The 20787-nt window shown below is 36.8% G+C and overlaps 1 protein-coding gene across 6 annotated transcripts in view; it reads left to right on the top strand.

Annotated features, from left to right (window-relative positions):
* The window catches only part of LOC131057404 (probable mitochondrial import inner membrane translocase subunit TIM21), a 122895-nt gene extending 111026 nt beyond the window's left edge, over positions 1 to 11869 (top strand). For all 6 annotated transcript variants that reach the window (XM_057991578.2, XM_057991577.2, XM_057991576.2 and 3 more), the window contains one exon: positions 11285 to 11869. In XM_057991578.2, the coding sequence (XP_057847561.1) occupies positions 11285 to 11443 (159 nt within the window). In that variant the 3' untranslated portion in view covers positions 11444 to 11869. The remainder of the gene's footprint in view (positions 1 to 11284) is intronic.
* The last annotated feature ends 8918 nt before the right edge of the window (positions 11870 to 20787 follow it).

Here is a 20787-nt window from a genome sequence, read left to right as displayed (position 1 = left end):
TTAAAAAGTAAACATGATATGCAATATTTTAAAAAAGAAGTAACTAACTACTTCAGCTGAAAATGAAATTCTTTAACTATATAATTCTTCTTTAGCATAACTAAAACTAACTTCATTTGAAATGGGAAATGCAAGAATGTAAATCTTTCGTATCTTAAACTTTATTTCATAATAACAATAACATGCATTTTTACATAAGAAAGAGAAAGGATCAGAGATTGCTGAACAAACATGTTAAACAGCTGAATCACTTCTACAAATGTCGACATTGCTATGGAGAGGGAGAGCATCATCAAGGGCTTTACCTCCAACCACAGACCTGGCAACCCCCCGCACACCTTCCTTCTGGAAGTAGCCCTACCCTTCATGAGGGTGTAGACCAAAGACTAGGACTAGTTGCCATCTGAGCCTATTGTTTAAAATGTTGTACACAACTCTAGTCAGTCACACACTATAGGTTCCTCCTAACTAGTATGAGTGTTTTAACTAGGGTGTATCCGATTCATGTGAACTGATGGTCGCATGCATAGCACTGTACTACCTTGGCCACGGTTTAATAATTGCAAGCACATTCAACATGTTGTCAGTATTCGCCACCCTTACTCAACTTGTACCTCATACCCAAGCCCAATTGACTCACTGGTTAATTGATCATAAGACATCTAACTGGTTCAATGCCCTTAGACAGTAACAGTTCATAACGACCTTCAAGGTAAACTTAAACCACTACAAACCAACTGCTCTATAGTTACTAACCTAATACCATTAAGAGTTCTAACCAATTAAATAACAGAAAGATAAATAATAGTCTTCCCAATCAGCTGAACATGCTTGAACCACTACTGGTTTCCTATGACTCAATTGTCTTTTTCTTGATGATAACACAATGAGATATCACATACTCAGATATTTTACTTAAACATATTAACTGAAAAGATACTAGTGACTGTGCTGATCTAGTTCCTTGACCCATATGATAATTTAAATACATATTACAGAATTGGCATGATTGTCTTCATTATAACCGGTTGATGAGAGCCTATCGGCTTTGCAGAAATGAAGACATGAGATCAATATTTGAATTGGAGTAAGAGAACTCTTCACTTATCATCAGTACCCACTTTGGGTCTTCAAGTAACTCAAATGTTCTCTGAGACATCTACTCTCCTCTGTTTACTGTTATAATGGCTGGAGATGCATAGTGATATAATATCAACTGTGATCGATCTTATGATCTCACAATGGCATTCTATCATAGATACAAATTACAACAGTGATCGATCATAATGATCTCACTATGGCAAACTATCAAAAGATATACATAACAGAATAGTGATCGATCAAAATGATCTCACTATGGCAATCAATGAAAAGATTTCATACCAGAACAGTGATCAATCATAAAGATCTCACTATGACATTCTATCAAAGAATTACATAACCCAAACAGTGATCGATCTTGATATATTCATTTAACAAGCAACGAATAAAGAAAACACAGTACAAACTTTTTAGTCTGAAAATAACTATTAAATACTGCATATGACAAAGGCTACATGCCTGATTCTTGACTGGAGTCAAGTGTTGCAGAGGATACTTTCCGTGTCTTGTCCCCTCTTTTCGAACTTCCTGACTATTACAATATTAATAATTGTCTGTAATAAAGACTGCAGTTTTTCGCAGTTTTGAGAAAATCTAGTGATAGCTTGTATCGAGAGCATAAAATCCTGATCGATAAAGAACATGCATAAATAGCCTCCACCACTCTATCGTATCTCATAGTCTTGGCTGTTACAAATGGGGAGTGGTGTGGTGGCGTTACACCTGCCACCCCAACTTGCTGCTAAGCAATGCCAATTTTATCTTGGCTATAACAGCCATTTTGTGCATAAACCTTATATTGCTCAAAACCTAAGTTGCTGAATCGGGTACAGGAATGGGAACAGGTACGAAAGAAATCGTTTTGGGGGTTGGGTACATTTTTGGTATGTTTATTGTATGTATATATAATATATATTTATACATACATATATGTATGTGCGTGTGTGTGTGTGTAGCTAAAAAATAGAATTAAGTTTAGAATTTTATATACCTATACATATGCTAAACAAATCAATTACAAATTTCAAAATTTGAAACATAACATACTAATTTTAATTCAATTTTCAATCTCAAAAAGATCAAACTAGAATCACTGAACATTTTGCAAACATTTTGGCATCTAAAAACGCGAACCTCGGATGTATCCATAGGAGATTCGTTTCAGAATCTGATTCTGGTACGTTTCGTACCCGTAATCGCTCAAAAAATCCCATGATTCAGCATCTTAGCTCAAAACATTATATATATATATATATATATATATATATATATATATTCTTTGCATCTTATAACTGCCAAGAGTTTTATCTTTTTGTCTTACATGCCTTTTATTTTTATATGGTTGATTTGTTTCTTTATAAAAATAATCACTGCTTATGGTATTTCATTAGTCTCTTCTTAATAGAATAGTCGTTGCATCACATAAATAAATCATCACTGCCTTTAATGAACTACATATTATGCCTTATTAATATCTTCATGTTATTTATTCTGCATTACCTTGGTCACTGTTTGCTTGTTTCTTGTTATCAACCTGCAAGATGACATCAATGACAAATCTGCAACAATCTACCCCTTTGTCATTGATGGAAACCTCTCAATGAAATGAACTTGAATATACAATGCTCCCTCTTACACATCTTCTGCCTCTTTGACATCAATGGCAAAGGCATCCATAGAGCTGCAAGAAGACCTCCCCATTACGTATAGATCTCTTTAGTGGTTGGAAGGAGAGGGTATCACCCCTAACTTTTGTCTAAGAAACTCAAGTTTTTTTGGGAAGAGGCTTTTTAAATATATCCACACCCTGTTCTTTGGTGGTAACATATTCCAATTTCACTTGTTGATCTGCTACTTGTTCCCTCAAAAAATGATATTTGATGGGAATGTGTTTAGTCCTTTGGTGCATCATTGGATTCTTGGAGATATTAATGGCACTTGTATTATCATAGAATATAGAAATTGGGTGATCATACTCCACTTTGATATCTTTCAAAGTTTGTTGCATCCAAAGAACTTGAGTACAACATGAAGCTGCTGCTATGCATTCTGCTTCAGCAATGGATAGAGAGACTGAAGCTTGTTTCTTACTAAACCATGAAACAAGATTGTTGCCCAAAAACAAGCACTCCCACTAATACTCATCTATCATCCAAACTACCTGCCCAATCAACATTTGTATATGCATTTAAGGTGAAGTCTTCACCTCTTGGGTACCATAAACCAAAATCCAAGGTTCCTTTAAGTGATTGAATATTCTTTTCACTACCTGTACATGTGTCTCTTTAGGAGCTGCGTGAAACCTTGCAACCATTCCAATTGCTTGCATGGTATTAGGTCATGTTGAGGCTGTCATATAAAGAAAACTTCCTATCATAGATTTGTAGAGAGTTTGGTTTGCTTTGGGAGATTCATCATTCTTGCTTAACTTACATCCTGCGACCATTGGTGTATTCAGAGGATTGCAATCCTTTGTTCTAAACCTTTTTAACATGTCTTTAGCATACTTAGTTTCTGAAGTAAAAATTTCATTTCTAAATTGAGAGACTTGTAATCCTAGGAAGGAAGAGAGTTTACCTAACATGGACATTTCAAATTTTTTTTGCACCTTTATTTTTACTGCCTCCAAAGATGATATTGTCTACATAGACTGCAATAATCAATTGATGATCATCTTGAATTTTGAAATAGAGATTGTTGTCTGCTACACCTCTTTTGAACCATTGTTCTTGTAAGTATTTATCCAATCTAGAATACTAAGCCTTGGAGGTTTTCTTTAATCCATAAAGAGCTTTCTTGAGTTTGCATATATAGTCTTTGTTTTCTCACAAGATGAATTCTTCACCTTTTTCAATATGAACCTCCTCTTCTAGATGTCCTTTGAGAAATGCTGATTTGACATCCATTTGGTGAACTTTGAAGTTTTGGTGGCAAGCAAATGTTAGGAACATCCTTATGGCTTGTAGTCATGCAATTGAGGCAAATGTTTCTTCAAAGTCAATGCCTTCTACTTGAGCACAACCTTTACATACCAACTTGCTTTATTCTTTAACGCTTGACCATCTTCATTTAGCTTATTTTTGAACACCCACTTGGTACCAATTACATTTTTATCTTTAGGTCTTGCGACACGTTCCCAAGATTCATTTTCCTCTATTTAATTCAACTCTTCTTCTGTTGCGCTCACCCAATGTGTGTCTTTGCTTGCTTCCATAAAATCATTGGGTTCAATTTTAGAAAGTAAAGACATATGCCCTGGTGTGGTGGCCAATCTTCTCCTTGTTTGTATTTCTGTATTCATGTCTCCAATAATTAAGTCTTTTGGATGATTTTTTTTAACAAACTTTGATGGTGTTTTGTGTGCCTTTGCTGGTGTTGTTGATTTCTTATTTTCAACTTCTTCCTCTTCTTCTTCATGATCAACTTCTTGATTTATTTATCCATGGTATATGTTATTATCTATACGAACATCTCTACTTTCAATTATTTTGTGTAACTTTTTATTTTAGCACTCAAAAGCTTTTCTTCTTAAGGAATAGCCAAGAAATATTCCTTATTGGATCTAGTATCAAACTTGCCTAAATTTTCTTCATCTCTCCTTATGTAGTACTTGCTACCAAATACTTCAAAGTATTTAACTGTGGTAGGCCTACCTTTCCAAAGTTCATATAAAGTTTTATCATGATTGACTTTTATTGGTGTTCTTTTTAAAATATAAATTGCTATATACATTGCTTCTCGCTAAATGGAATTTGATAACTTGGACTCATTAAACACGGTTCTTGACATTTTTTGCAATGTCCTGTTTTTTCTTTCCACAACTCTATTTTGTTGTGGTGTTCTTGTAAGTGTCTTCTAATCCCATGTCTTTCATAAAATTCCTCAAATTCATTTGAGGTGAACTCACTACCTCTATCCGATCTTAGGCATTTAATATTTAACTTGGCTTCACTTTCTATTAAGGCCTTAATATCTCGAACTTCTCTAGTCCTTCTGATTTTTCTTTTAAAAAAGCTACCCAAGTAAATCTAGAGTTGATGCAGGAGCATCCCTAGTTCTTGGCAATCTTGCATCAACCAAAAACATTTCTTTTCAGTTTGTTTTCTATTTCGCAGTTTCAATATTTCTTTCTGCACTTTTTGACATTTGCTCTCCGGATCTTGCGGAGTTGGATTTGGGTCAAGAACATAGTCATCTACCTTATTCTCGAACCGCAGAATGTTTGGATCTTTTTCCGACAAGTTATCGATTCCAGATTCCGAGACAGTTTTCTGGCTTAGAACCCCAGAACTGCTTGGACCTATCCTGCTATTGGCGAACCTTGCAGATCCTTTCTGTTGCTTGCGGAGCCTCAGTTTGTTGTTCCAACATTTCTTGGTGTGTGGTCGACCTTCCTTTTGATCCGCACTTCTTCCTATGGATTTTCCAAAGGATTCTCATTGGCGGAGGCCGACTTGGTGGTTTTACACGTTTCATCATGTTCATCATTGTTTGATTCTTCTTGGGCCGACCCGGATCCCTCTAGACCATATGAATCAATGTAATCTAGCTTGTAGTAACAAGTGATGGAACCGGGAAGATCTATCTTGAGGTTGAGAGGTCCGGTGTTGATTGAGACTGTGATTGAGTATGTCTGTAGCAGGCCAGTGAGCCGAATCTTGTAGCCCGCATGTTGCTGGCAGATTGTAAACAATTTTTCATGATATAATCAATTTGTTCTGCATTTCCTCCATCATTTTGTTTTACTTTTGTTGTGTTTTACTCTTGCTGCACAGTCCGGATTGAAAATAAATGTTTTTTGGTTGATGCAAGATTGCCAAGAACCAGGGATGCTCCTGCATCAGACATTCGGGGTTGATGAAAAGTGAGTCCCTCACTTTGCTGGGGCCAGAGGAAAACCAAGGTGGTCTACCTTTGCCTGAGAAATCCAAGATGAATCTTTCACTGGTCTGTTCTTCCACTTCACAAGATACTCTCTGTACTGATTGCTTTGGGTGCTTCTCCACACTGCAACTCTTCTCAAGATTCAAATTCCTCACTTCCTTCTCTTTCCCCCTCAAAGAAGCCAATGTGAGCTTTTGCCCATCCTTCTCAATAGTGATTAGGTTTCTTCTACAGTCATAGATAGCTCCTCTATCAAATTGCCAAGGTCTTCCCAACAAAACATGACAAGCACTTAGACAAAACATCACATAAGACCTCATCCCTAAAAGGTCCAATATGAAAATTCACCAAACACTGCTCATTTACTTCTGACTTCTGATCATCTTGTAACCAACTTATCCTATAAGGACAAGGGTGCTTAAGCCTCTTCAATCCAAGCTTCTCTACCATCTCCTCAGATACCAAATTATTAGTACTTCCACTATCAACAATAATTTTACAACACTTACCACCTGATTTACACACAGTCCGGAAAAGATTCTCCCTTTGAGTAGGTCCGGTATCTTCACTACTTTGTTCCATCAAGATTCTTCTGAACATAAGGGATTCTCCCTGCTCCGGCTCCAACACATTTCCACCGATAACTCTAACTTCCTAATCCTCATTTGCCACACAGTTTCTTGCCATCCCTTGCTTGCACTCAAAAGATCTATGTCCGGTCTCTCCACTCTTAAAACATCTGCCCAAAAATTCTCTGTTGCTACTGCCACTCCCTTTTCTCCGTGTCTTCTGATCCGGTTCTTTACTCTACTTAGGTTTTTGATTCTTCTTCAACATTCTGCTTCTCTATACTGCTACTCACCTATCCTTTATACGTCTCCTTTCCTCTAGTGTTATTTTGTTGTCTTCTTTTCACTTTCTCCTCAACCTTCAAAGCATATTGGTAAGCCTCTTCAACTGTGGAAATCTTTAGCATACTCATCTCATCCTGAATGTTAAATGCGAGTCCATTTATGTACTTTGCCACCTTCTCTCTATCCATCTCTCTATGTCTAGATCTAATCATTACCTTGTAGAATTCCTCGGTATATTCTTTCATAGTCATGTTTCTCTACTTCAAGTTCAACAACTTCTTGAACAACTCCAACTCATAGTCTCCCAGAATGAACTTAGCCTTCAATCTTGCCACCATCTGTCTCCACCGGGTGATCTTCATCTCACCATTCTCCACTCTATCTCTCTGCAACTCTTTCCACCATAAAGCAACATGCCCTTTCAACTTAGTTTGTGCCTACTGGACTCTCTACGAGTCCTTAATATCCTCAAACTCGAAGTAGTCCTCCAACTCTTTGATCCAATCAATCAGGTCTTTTGGATTCAGAGTCCCGAAAAAGTTCGAAACCTCCACTTTATGAACTTTACTCACTTGTGCCACTGCTCTCAGAAATCTTTCCTCTCTTTCATCTTCCGGTCCTTCAGTCTTCTCGACCTCCAATTCCTCTCCGGCCTCTTCATACTCATCTTCAGATTTTGGATTCCTCCGCAAACTGGCCAACGTATTTCGGATCTCGTTCCGCATCTCATTTCGGAAATCCTCCATCATCTGTTCTAGCCTTCGAGGGTTCATCCTTCTTGGCGGCATCTCCTCCTTTGCTTCGGTGCAACCGCCTCATCTCGACGATCTGACTACAGGTTTCAATTGCCTCACACTCGGCGATCTATTGAACATGCTCGTAGCCTGCCTCCACTCAACAATCTGTTCACCCAAAGGAATGCCTCAAAGTTGACAACCAACTCTGATACCACTTGGTGCAGCCCTGGTCCGGTGGGTCCTCAAAGAGAACTGACCAGATCATGCAGCAAGAGTAACACAACAAAATCCACAACAACACATAGATAAAATGCAAAATCAGATATCAACATCATCATATTTTCATCATAGAACATCCGGTAATCCAGTTACATGCAGGCTAACATGCCTAATTAGTAATTACAGACAACATGCCAGATTACAAAACAACCGGACCTCCAAAATGAATCCAAATTACAAGACATCCTACATCTTCTATCTATCTCCATCTCTGCCTCCTAAGGATCACATATAACAACATATATACCATCTGAAACACATCCAGGTCGCCCACAAAGATTACATTTTACCAAGAAGGGAAAATGAAACGTGCAAATAGGTCGGCCCCAAGAATGAAAGGAAAATCCTCCGGAAAAGAACAACCAAGAAGCGCGGACCACCAAGGAAGGTCGGCCAAGGGCTCAAGAACATCGAGCAAGGCACCAAATAGATCCGCAAGCCAAGAAATCGCTCCGCACGAGAAGAAATCACCAACTAGCCGTTAAGCTCGAAAACTACTCCGGGAACCAAGAACAACCAATCCGGAAACAATAACTCACCAGAAAAGAATCCAAATGAACTTAGAATTTGGAATAATGAACAAAAGCAAGCCTGGAAACCGAAAATCTGATCCGCAACAAAAAAGAACTAATTACTAGAACACACTGAAAGAACACAGAAACTGCAATACTGAATTGAACAAGAACAAAACTGAAAGGAAATATTTTGGTTGATGCAAGATTGCTCATAGACTGGGGATGCTCCTGCATCAAGAGTAATCATCAATTAATAACATAAAGTAACTTTCACCTTGTATACTTTTTGTGTTGGTTGGTCCACAAAGGTCTGTATGGATGAGTACCAATGGCTAAGATGTTGAATACACTTTTGTTTTGTAGCTAACCCTTGTTTGCTTCCTGAGCGGACATTGATTACAAGATTGTCAAACTTGATGCGTCCCATCCTTCTATGCCAAAGCCAACTTTCATCTTCTTTTGCCATAAAACATTTCTTACCTCTATTTTCATTTATTATGTAGAGATTATTAGCTGTCCTATATGTCTCTCATATCGATCTTCCTTCTTTCTTGATTTTGCATCCCTCTACATGAAATAAGAGAGTCGGACATGGATCACATAACTGGCTTACACTTGGAAGATTGTGATTTAATCCTTTAACATGCAAAACATTTTATTTTTATTTTTGTTCTTCCATTGTGTAGACTTATAGTTCCTTTTCCAAAAATATTGCCTAAAATATTATCTTCAAAACTCACTATTCCTCCATCTATGTTCGTCAATGTGAGAAATTTACTTTTGTCAACAGTCATGTGACATGAGCAGCCATCGCTTACATACCATTGTTTTTCATCATCTTGAGCATTAGGGCTGTTTGTATTAATATTGATCTCTCTTTTCTATCTTCTTTCTTCATTTTCCATGCTTTTGAATTCTTCTCATTGTGTTCCACAAGGACGTTTTTCTTTTTTTCTTGTTTTGGGGGATCTACAAAAATGGTTCTACGAAATCATGCTTTGTGCCCATATTTATTACATTTATAGCATTCAACATTGTAGAGGAGCAAAATAATTGTAATTCCTTTTATCAACTCTAGATATTCTTATCCTTGTTCCAACCAGATTTTCTTATACGAGTCCTATAGTTTATTGCCTTGCCCAAAATGATTGCATGTGAAATATTAACCAATGAAAGGATGATGGAACTAGTCATATGCGCTTGCCTTTGTGGCAAGAACTTCTTGAAAGAGTTCTTATTCTTTTGATATGTGCTTGGTTTTGGCACCACATGACTTTCTTTTGCTTTGTTGCATTCTCCTTTGATGGGGCTTTTAAATGCGTTGATATAACTTTTGACTTTTCTTTGTTTGATTCTACTTGTGCCTTTTCTTTGTTTTCTTTGTTCACTTATGATATTATCTATGATTTTGGTGCTCTTCCAAATTTGAGACTTTTGTTCAATTTGGTGATTGTCTTCTCTAATTCCTTTCTTAGAGAAACAATCTCAGATTCTAGTCTTCCACATGTTTCTTCCTTTATCTTTAGTTGAGATCTGATTTCTTCAATTTTTTTGGCTTCCTCAATTCTGAAATTTCAAATCAATGATTGTTTTTACTGATTCTTCAAGTGTTTTGGTTTTTTACGTTCTTCTTGAAATAGCTGCTTGTACTCTAAATTCCTCTTCCTATTTCTCTCAATTTCATCTATGGCACGATAGATCTCTTCATCAAAGCTATGTTCATCATCTTCATAATCAGATTTGATCTTCTCATCTTCTTGCGAGTGCAAACATTCTTTATCACTATTTTCAATGATATTGCCATGTGTTTCAAATGCCCTAAAAATATTTCTTCTCTATAGACATAGAGACTCTACTTGTAATCATAGGATTTCTTTTTGCTTTTATCATGCTTGTGACTAAATTTGTTTTCCTTCTTTGTACAAGGCTCTTCTTCTTTATCACTATCACTTTCTTTCACATATGGGCGATTCTTAATGAAGTGTCCAACTTTTCCTGGCAATTTTCCATCGTTCTTTCTTTTTAACTTCTGTACAAAAAGAGCTTCCTCCTCGTCTATTTCGTCCGCAGAACTTTAATTTGGCATAGGTTCTTTATCTTTTGATCTTCTTGTGGCTTTGAAGGCTACTTCCCTTTTTGATGTATTCTTTTTCGGTCCTAATCTCATATTCTGTGAGGATTCCATATATCTCATCCATGGTTGATGTATTCAAATCCTTCATCTCTTCTATAGCTGAAACCTTAGCATTGAATCTTGAGGGAAGTGATCTTAAAACTTTGTACTATTGTTGTCTCCTCTATTTCTTCACTAAGACCCCTTATAGTATTGACTATCTCATCTACTTGAAGTAGATATGCAGCAATATTTTTTTCATCTATCATCTTGAGACTTTCAAATTGCCCTCGATGGAAGTATTTCTTTCTTTACTTAGTTGTCTCCATAAATGTTTTTAATTTTTTTCCAAGTTTTGGGGACAATGGTAGGATGGATATGAAAATAACTTAAAACAACCAAGAAACGGCTGAATTTTTAAAAATAAATACAGTGTGCTGAATTTGCAATGACAATTTTATCTCCCCCATCTAGCTTTTTGGCATTATTATGAATTATCTCTATAAGTTGCCTTCTTTTTAAGCACCAAATGGAGCAGACCATCCTGTCCTCAAAAAGGAGATGTCCAATCCAAATCCTTACATCCCTTGGACGTCTGGAATGTTGGGGATGTCATCCGCATCCCTGGGGATGCATCTTCATGGACCACTGCTTTCTATCCATAACTTGAAACTAACTAATACATCATTGAGATAAATGAAGCATTGTTATGTCCAATTTCAAAGGGAGTCAGCTGGTTGGTGGAATATTTATTTAAATCAATACATCCAAAACTCATGTTTATTTTAATTTTTTTTGCAGGTGAATTTTTACGTTCGTGGTCCCCATGGAGCTGGTAAAGTATACAGTGAAATGTTCAAGGATAAAATAGATAAGAATTGGAAGTTTACATATTTAATTGTAGATGTCACATCACCCACCCGGACACAACTGATGCTGGAATCTTATGTTCCAGCGTGATGTATGAGTAAAATTTGGAAGTTTGCTGGTGTTAGTATGCCTGATTAGGCAGCGGATTTTTCAATCTCTTATACAATAACATATTTCTCTCAACTCACAGGAAACTTTAATTTAACCAATTTTTAATTGTCCAATAGGTTTGTCCTTTTGTTTTCTTAAGTTATCTCCTACAGGGGTGCGGAAATATGGTGATCTGGTTACAATTTTCTAACCTTCACTCTTAGAAAGGTAAGACAACCCATTGCTGGTCAACTTTGGGTGCTTGAGGAAACAAATTCCCCCTGATTCTATTTATTAATATTTTTGCTCAGTTTGCTGCGGTGGATAACTCTCCACCACAGATGTGGTGAGGTGTTACCCTGTAGAATATTTTGATTCGCTTGTAATTCAATGATAAGGGGACACAAGGTTTCTCCTTTCCTGACACCCTGATAGTTTTCCTTAAAATCTGGATATTTCCTGTAGCCATGGAAACTGTTGCATCTTCACTGTGATACTAAAATGCTACATGATGAATGTGTGAATTGCATGCCAGCATCATCAAAATTACAGAATGTTTTTCCTCATTAAGAAGCCATCTATTTTAATGCTTCTATAGTTGGGAAGATTATTATTGTAGCTGCAAATTACAGTAGGTTCTTCTCTAGTTGAAGGTGAAGCCATTTATTTTAAAATTAAGTTCAATGCGGTTCAAACTTTTTCTTATTAAATTTTGTTTAAGATTAGTGATTGACAAATTCTCATTGAGCATTTCATGGAGGCTTCCACATCAGTCCGAGGTTGGGAACTTTTGATGGTCACACCTTAAACTGACATTTTCTTCCTTTCCTACAGGTAAAATGCAATGTAATTTTATGCTAACTTGATATAACTTGTACACGATATGGCAGCCTCATAATGAAGATTTTAGTATAATACAATGTTACACCATGTTTCTAGAATGGGGACAACAGGAAACAAGGACATTTTTGGGATGTTAGGGGATGGGGGGCCTTTTTAAGTGAATGACAAAGGACAACGATTTTTTGTCTTGATCTTTTCAAGAGGGACCCTAACCCTTTTTTACATAAGAAGAATGTTAATGCGATGAAGCCCAGCCAGCAACAAAGAGCAACGATAAGGATCAAACAACACCGAGGCTGCATCATAGTGGCAAACAATGAACGAAGAAGCTGAATAACAAACTCAAGGCATGCTAACCAAGGACCAAAAGAGACCAGCTGAATCAAGGCGGTTTAGACACCAAAACTCTCTAGGGAGTATAGATCATTCCCTTGCATTTGTTCCTTGACATTAACATTGTCCTTGGCTGTTTGTCCTTTTTAAAATACTATTCTTGAATCAGGATGACACGAAGGGCGGCTTGAGAGCCTCAAAAATCCACCTCCCTTTTTCTTTTTTAGGCATGGGTAACCTTTGCATTTGGATCTCCCCTAAACCCCTATTTTACTCAAATCCCTTCTCCTTACAAGCACCTCTTCTTGAAGGACTTTGTGTTTATTTTTATAGAAATAAGCTCAAAGAAAACCATCAAGTGGTATTACATAAATCCATGTGACTAATATCATGAGATTACAAAACCATTGACCCCACATTTAATATTGGGTACTAAGTTTTCACTTTATTAATTTCCTCAATATATAATTAAATACATCTTTTCAATGTGAGACCCCACTTTAAATATATTTGCTCGGGTTACATACAACACATAAAATGGCCCCAAGAATGTCGTTTACTGTTTTATCTAATAAATTAAATACAAGAAGTAATAATAAGGATGGCAATGCATACTAGATACAAGATAAAATATATCTTTATTTGCACATGAAATTATTATATAGAAAAAGACTCCACTCTATCTTACTACCTTCCATGACGTACACAATCTATTTAAAAGACTCAACGGTTGCTAAGAGGAACACAATTGTCAACCAACGGATGTTTGTAACTACTCGAGAGTGACAACCCACTTAATACAAATAATTAATACATTGACAAATAACCAATATTATTGAACATAGCAGTAGGCATTATATGTTGACTGCATCATCCCCCTAAAAGAAAAAGTCATCTTCCATAGGACAAGTAAACATCAAGTAATATACAAGAAGACTAGTGACTAAAATGTAGACAATGGCTTGTATTGTGCAAACTTAAAGTTGTACTGTACTTTAAAAATCAAATGGTGTCTAAGAGCAACGCCCCCAATGGTGTCAAGGGGCAGCACTCCTTGCGAGGGTCTAGGGGTAGGGTACATGATTTTCATGACCTCTTAAGATGCCAAAAGTAGCACTAACAAAGCCAAAAAAGAGAGATTCTATGTCAAAATTATGATCAAGTTGTACTCGTCTCTTCAAAATTAATTGTTGTACTCTGTTGTAGGATGCCAATCGTACCCTATGCTCATTGCACAAGAACCATGTGAAGGGGACTATAATTGTATGGTAGTAGAGTACCCAAATTGTTGAGGTTGTATAAGAATAACCCATTTAGGAAGTCGTACACTATGCAATCGTAGTGAGTTGTGAAGATGTATTGATACTAGTTGTATTGAGTTGATTTGCCAACCATATGAAACGATGTGAAGTACATACCAAGGGCAACTATACACTACGATGCATAGGATATTGTACACATGGGTTGGTTGTTGATCGTACAGGATAAAGTCCTTGCAAGGCTTATACATGAGGATGGGATGTGGATACTATGGGGATGCCGTACATGGTGAATGTCATGTAAGGTGAGAGCATCGTACTTGATGAGTGGCTATTGTTCACATAGGATATATGGATGTCATACATAATGAATGCCCTACAGGGTAGTTATGTCACATGTGATAAATGCCAAGGGGATGCCATACATGCAAATGCCAAGGTGCCAAGATTCTAGACAACTGTAATTGTACCAATACCTCTTGGCACCTTGATAATTTTAATAATTCTCTCCTTCACTTTGAATTTTTCTTCAATATCCAATTGTTCACAAATTCCTTCCCTATAAATTTTCTATGAAGTTGATTTTCCTTGACAAGTATTCGTACACTCCATGTTAGATATTTTTCTCTTAGTACTTCGAGATTTCTCATTTATCATTTTGTATTCGTCTACACAATCGGATGCCTCTGTCATTACTGTTGTCTTTTGTAACCCGCAAACCAAGACACATGAATTTTCAACTTTGTAAAATCATTTTTCATCGATTGCTCTTCACTGAGAGTTGTAGAAGCTTCAAGAAAATTACATGTTGATGGAAACACCTTATAGTCATCCATTTGCCAGTGAAATAGGCCACAGAGAGAATTTGTTTCATCCTCAAAACAATCTTCCAACTCGAGCACCCTTTCATCATTTGGTTCCATACCTTTCCTTCCTTCTTCCATACTTGAATCTTTGTCTTCAGACTCTGATTTGGAGGATGCCAACTCCTCACCCCCTAATTTCTCAAGTTGATGATGTACTTCCTTTACTCTCGATCGAGAGTGTTTTCTACTTCCAATTGTGATTCTCCTTGGCATCAATCAGCCATCCCCTCTCGGGGAGTGCATTGTATGCCTTCTTTTGCAAGGAGATGATAAAGTCCAAGAGAAATTGTTGTGTCTCAATCGTTACTTTTTGTGCCATCAATGTCTCGAACAACTTGATTTCGTGTTGGTTAGCACCTACCAAGTAGAAGATGGGTAGCTAGAGTGTTGGTCTTTCGAGGAATTTCCAAGTTTCCTCTGATAGCACATTTGTTCTCGAGCCACCATTGTTGATGATATTTATCAACTTTCTCCCCATTATCTCCATTCAATGACAATTGACTTTGATGCTCATCGTAAGCAACATACGATCGATGGCCCGGTTACCTTCCTGTAATGATTTCACAATTGATTCCTCTTGTGGCTTATCTTGTTTCTCGTCGTTTACGTCGTCACCAACTATATTAGAAATTACCATTTTCAATTGTGGTATAGTTTGTAGGAGGTTTGTTACCTTTATAGGTATTGTTGTTTGCATGACTTGTCGTACTATATATATATATGTTTTCTGATTTTGACTATAATGGAGTACTAGTATCTTCATTAGAGGTTCTTCTATCATTCACCACCGCCCGTTCCACATCGACTTTTTCTTTTTGATGTCTCCTTCTCCGTAAGGGGATCTAGATATATTGTCTTCTCTGTTTGCAGCCTAGTGATTACCAAGACTTCCTCATCTAGTTCTACCACAACCAGCATGTTAACCCCTTTTTGCTTCTAGCAATCAACATCTTTGTGGTTCCTCGGTCCACACCATCCTTACAATAATTATGTGTTCTTTGTCTTATTATAATAGTCTCTTGCAAAGTGTCCCAATTCGCTATATTGTTGGCACTATATGATAGGACATCCCTTGGAGTCATACTATATTTGATTTTGTCCTCGTTGGTTTTGATAACCACCTAGCGATGCATTCTGTGGTTTTGATGGAGATGACTCTCCCTGAGTGAAGAGTACTTGTGTACTTCTAGTCTTCAAATTGTATGGGCACTCCTTTATTGAATGATCCATCACTTGGCAGATCTCACAGTACATCTTTTTACGTCAATTACCTTTCGTGTGCTCCTCAATTTTGCACTCAATACACCACAGTTCATTAGTTTCTTTAAAGGTTCCTTTTTTTGCATTCGATTCTTTCATCATTATCATCATATCTTGTCGTAGGGCTTGAACCATTTTGGATTCTTTGTCACTATTGTCATCGATGCTCTCATCGTCGTTAGTCTTCCTTTTTGCTCGAGATGATATTTTGGATTCGCTCTCAATGTCCATCGCCTAATTATATGTATCGACGTACAATGATGGAGGTACCACTTTCATTTGTTTTCCCAATGAAGGGATCAATCCCTCGATGAACCACCTCTTGTTCAACTTATTGGTTGGTTGGTTGGTTGGTTTTCCATCCTACTCAACAACTCTTTGAGCCTATGATTATACGGCCATACATTCTCATGCTTCCCTTGTTTGGTATTATAGATATCAGCAACAATTTCATTATTATCCCGTAGGAGTTTAAACTTTGCTTGGAATACCTTCTTCAACTTTTCCCAAGATTTTTTGTGTTCATCTTCTAGTTCTAAGAACTAGTTGATGGCTATTCCTTGTAAAGTTGCAGGAAACACTCTCAACAAGTAGTCTTTATCTAACTGACCACTTGCCAACCAAATGGTTTTGCACGTCTTGTAGTGCCTTGTAGGATCCTCTGACCCATTCCCTGTAAAGTTCAACAGTTTCTATCGATCCATATTTGGACTTGCTAGAGGAGTCACCTCTTTCTCGCCACTTGGACAATAAGTAACATACAGATGATAATGCATACCAGATTTAGAACTAAAGTATATATCTTTATTCACACATGAAATTATTACAGAGAAGAAGACTAGAGATGGCTGGCCAAGGATTACAATTGATTCGATTCCATCCTATTACCTAACTTGATGTACACAATATATTTAAAGGACTCTACAAATTGCCAAGAGGAACACAATTGTCAACCAACTGATGTTTATAACTACCCAAGAGTGACATGCTATTGAATACAAATAATTAATACATTGGTAGATAACCAATATTATCGAACATAACAATAGGCATTGCATGTTGAAATTCCCTTGCTCTTTGTGAATGAAAGTGTATGCTTCGTGTAGAATTTGGATGGTTGTGAATGTCTTGAGTTTGATATAGTGCAGTGTATTTGTATTCCTTTGTATGCACTTGGTGTTAGTGTATGATCTTCATGTGTTCACATTGTGGTTGTTTATGGTTGATAGTAGATGGTTGGGTGTGATGTAGTCCCCCCCATCTCGCAATCCACAACACTATTTGTTCTTGCTTGTATGGTCTTGATACCATATTTTCTATTTCTTTGGCATTAGCTAAGTGTTCGTGGAGGCGTTGAAGACATCAAGAACCATGTTATTTGCTAGCATGTTGATGCACATCGTGTTATTTTGGATGCGGTTTCTGTAACCACACATGATTGACATAGTGTTTCAATGAGAAGTGCACTAGTTAGTGACTCAATGCATATTATTTGTATGTATCTTATTATCTTTATATATATCTAGCTCTTGTTTGTCTACATGTTGAGGTTAGCCTTGAGCTTGGAGGAGATTCTCTATAGCACCTTTTAGGTATTCCTAGCTAAGGTTGGAAGAGGATGCAGTTCTTGTTTGAGAATTGGCTATCTTGTGTGTTCTCTAGTTGTGAGTGTGTGATTTTGAGCCTTGTGGAGGTTCTTTGTCACCTTTTTTTATTGCATTTTCATGATCTTGTGGTGTTTTTTAACCCTTGGTCATAGTTGTGCTTTGTGGTGACATAAAATCATGTTTTGCTCCCATGGCTTGTTTTCATTTCTCAGTTGAGTTGCCTTCTAGTGAAGTTTTGGGGGTTTTTGAGCCTCCTTGGAGTGGGTGTTTTTTCTTATCGAAGGTAACATTTTATCTTTGTGCCCTAAAAAATCCTAATTTGTCCTTGGCTTTTCAATGAAAGGTAGGTGTATTAAGGATATCCTCGCTATTTCAAAGTGATGCTTGAGGAAGTGAGATCATGTCTAGAAGTGAGGTGTGCTCTTGGTGAACATGATGGTGTTTTCTCTAGTCTTGTGAGATGATTTTCCCTTGGTTTTTGGTGGTACCCTTGAAGGTAAGTGCCTTGGTCTTAGGATAGACAATAAGAAAACCAGTTATGTGGTTGTTACCTTAGGGTGAGGTGAGGTTGCAAGCTTTTGTGCCTTCCTTGGTTGAGTTAGTGGCTAGATGCAGTTCCTAGTAGCTTTGGTAATCCCTTAATTGGACTTTGTTGGTTGTTGATGTTCATTTAAACCTTGCTTCCAATGCAATGGTGGTAGGTAAGGGTGTTGCGGCCTAGATTTGGTGAGAGTCGAGGTTTTTTTTGTGCGTTTGTTATGTTGAAGGATCGATACTAGGTGTATCCTAGCCTTGGCTTGTGCAAGCTTCCAAGAGAGCCTATTTCTAGTGGGCGAGCATGTAATGCCCTTCCCATTTGTAATTTGTAGATGTGTTGATCTCAACATGGCTCAACTATGTATCTAGGAATGCATTGGTTGTGGTTGTGTTTTGCTCTTGAGTGGTTACTCTATTCTCTACTTTAGTGTATTTCTTTTGCCTTTATGACTTATGGTATGTATCCACTACTCACATATTTGAGATGAGGATCCTTCAACATGTCAATTGTTGATGTTATTGCATTCAAATGTGTGCATGATATTGTACCAAGCATCTTTCGAGGATATGATGTGCTCTTTCATTATGATATTTCATGTGATGTGTGTGAGATGGTATTATACATGATTTTATTATGCTCCAATCTAACGATTTGAGAGATATTGTTAATTATGAACTTGTGATATTTTGAGATATTGATATTGACGTTGAAATGAAATGACGATGTGATTCAAATCATGCAATTAACATTTGTGGAGTGGTTATAGGTGCAAAAATATTGACTATACCTAGATCCAAAGTTTTGAGCATATCCCAACATTGGTTAAAGGGGAGATGTCACATTGGTCGTGATTGTTTAGACCTAACTTCTTGTACTTGTTTAAGTTTGTTTTTCTTTTATTTTGTTTAATAACTACCCCATATACTCTTGTTGGTAGTGTTTATGGTAAAAATGGAAACAACAACATTGAAAGACTGAATAGATTCAACCACAAAACCCTAGCCTAACAACAACAAAGATCCACCATAACATATGAAGATTACTTAAGACAATGCAAATCAATGAAATCATAAAGATTATACCATTACATGTCCAATAGGGTTTTGATCTCCATTCTTCTTATCTTCATTGATCTTGCTTGATATATTTGCTTTCAGATTTTATGTGTGCACAAGAGCTCAACAAAGAACGAAAGTGTGGTTGCAAGTAGGTTTGATCGCATATGAAAGTTCGAATGCTAATCCAGGAGGGTTGATAATGAAGGAAGTATCTCCTTATATAGATTACACTATAAGAAATGAAGGGATAAGATTGATAGGTGTAAAAGATAAATGGTCAGCTAGGATTAGAGGAAATAAAAAAATAAAAAAATAATGAGAGGGTAGGTAGTGTAGGAATTAAGAGATGAATGACATGTGTCATAGGTATGAAAGACTAATTAATAGAGGAAATGGGATCAATTAAATAAATAAATATTTATTTAATTTAAGAGAATACTTATTCAAATAAATAAAAGTATTTATTTAAATGATAAATAAGGCTAGAAAAGGATAAATGAATGAATTAAATAAATAAAGATTTATTCAATTAATAGAAGAATTAGGATTAATATAATTAAATAATTAAAGATATTTATTTAATTAGACAAAATACTTATTCAAATAAATAAAAGTATTTATTTAAATGATAAATAAGGCTAGAAAAGGATAAATGAATGAATTAAATAAATAAAGATTTATTCAATTAATAGAAGAATTAGGATTAATATAATTAAATAAATAAAGATATTTATTTAATTAGACAAGACAATTTTAGGTGTCTACATTTTGCCCCTCTTTGAGACAATGCAGCTTGTCGCATTGTTTCAAAGAAGATAAGATGAACTGATACAAAGTTGCCCCAAAATGGGAATGATATGCCCCCTCGAGAGATTGGATAAAAAATGTCTGAAAAGATCGTAGACAATCTCTCGATAAGAAAGAAAGGCTAGAATGGATTGACAAGATAGGATAGATTGACAGAGTCACGGGATAAAAAAGACTGATTCGGGAGACTAGGGCTAGGGTAGTCTATAAGATAGACTACGAGGGAAAACATCCTCATTGTCATCCACACATCTAAGAGATTAGAGTGCAGAGAGAGCAGAGAGCAGTCAACAATGATGGCATTGGTGCATAGATTCAATCACGTTCGCCGATATCAGAGGCCAGTAGATGCAAGAGAGCTGGTGAGTACTGCAAAACATCCTTGTACCTTTGTTGCATTAATTGTTGTCATAAATGCATGCCAGGTAGGGCAATAAATGTGCTTTAGGTATGTCGAAAAAAAATGTCAAGCGGGGGGGAAAACGCCAAGGCGCGTTTGCGTTGGTGCCAGGTGCGTCTGGGTAGGCTAGGCATGTCTTTGTCGAGTGTAGGCGCATCTATGATTTCAGTAGCGTTTGTGTTCAATGCGAGCGCGTTTGCGAAGTGCAGGCGCGTTTTTTCAGGACATGCGCGTATGTGAAGTATGCAAGCACGTTTGTGTCATGAATGTACGTTTATGTCTTCAAGGTCAAATCGACAGTTCTGTGATAAACATACGTTGTCGATTGGATAAGCTGTTGAGAGGATACACTCAAACATGTCCTCTAGGGAAG

This window comes from Cryptomeria japonica, chromosome 5 (genome assembly GCF_030272615.1).
Source record: "Cryptomeria japonica chromosome 5, Sugi_1.0, whole genome shotgun sequence".
NCBI lineage: Eukaryota > Viridiplantae > Streptophyta > Pinopsida > Cupressales > Cupressaceae > Cryptomeria > Cryptomeria japonica.
Note: the sequence above shows the minus strand (reverse complement) of the source record. Positions and strands in the feature narration are given on the sequence as shown.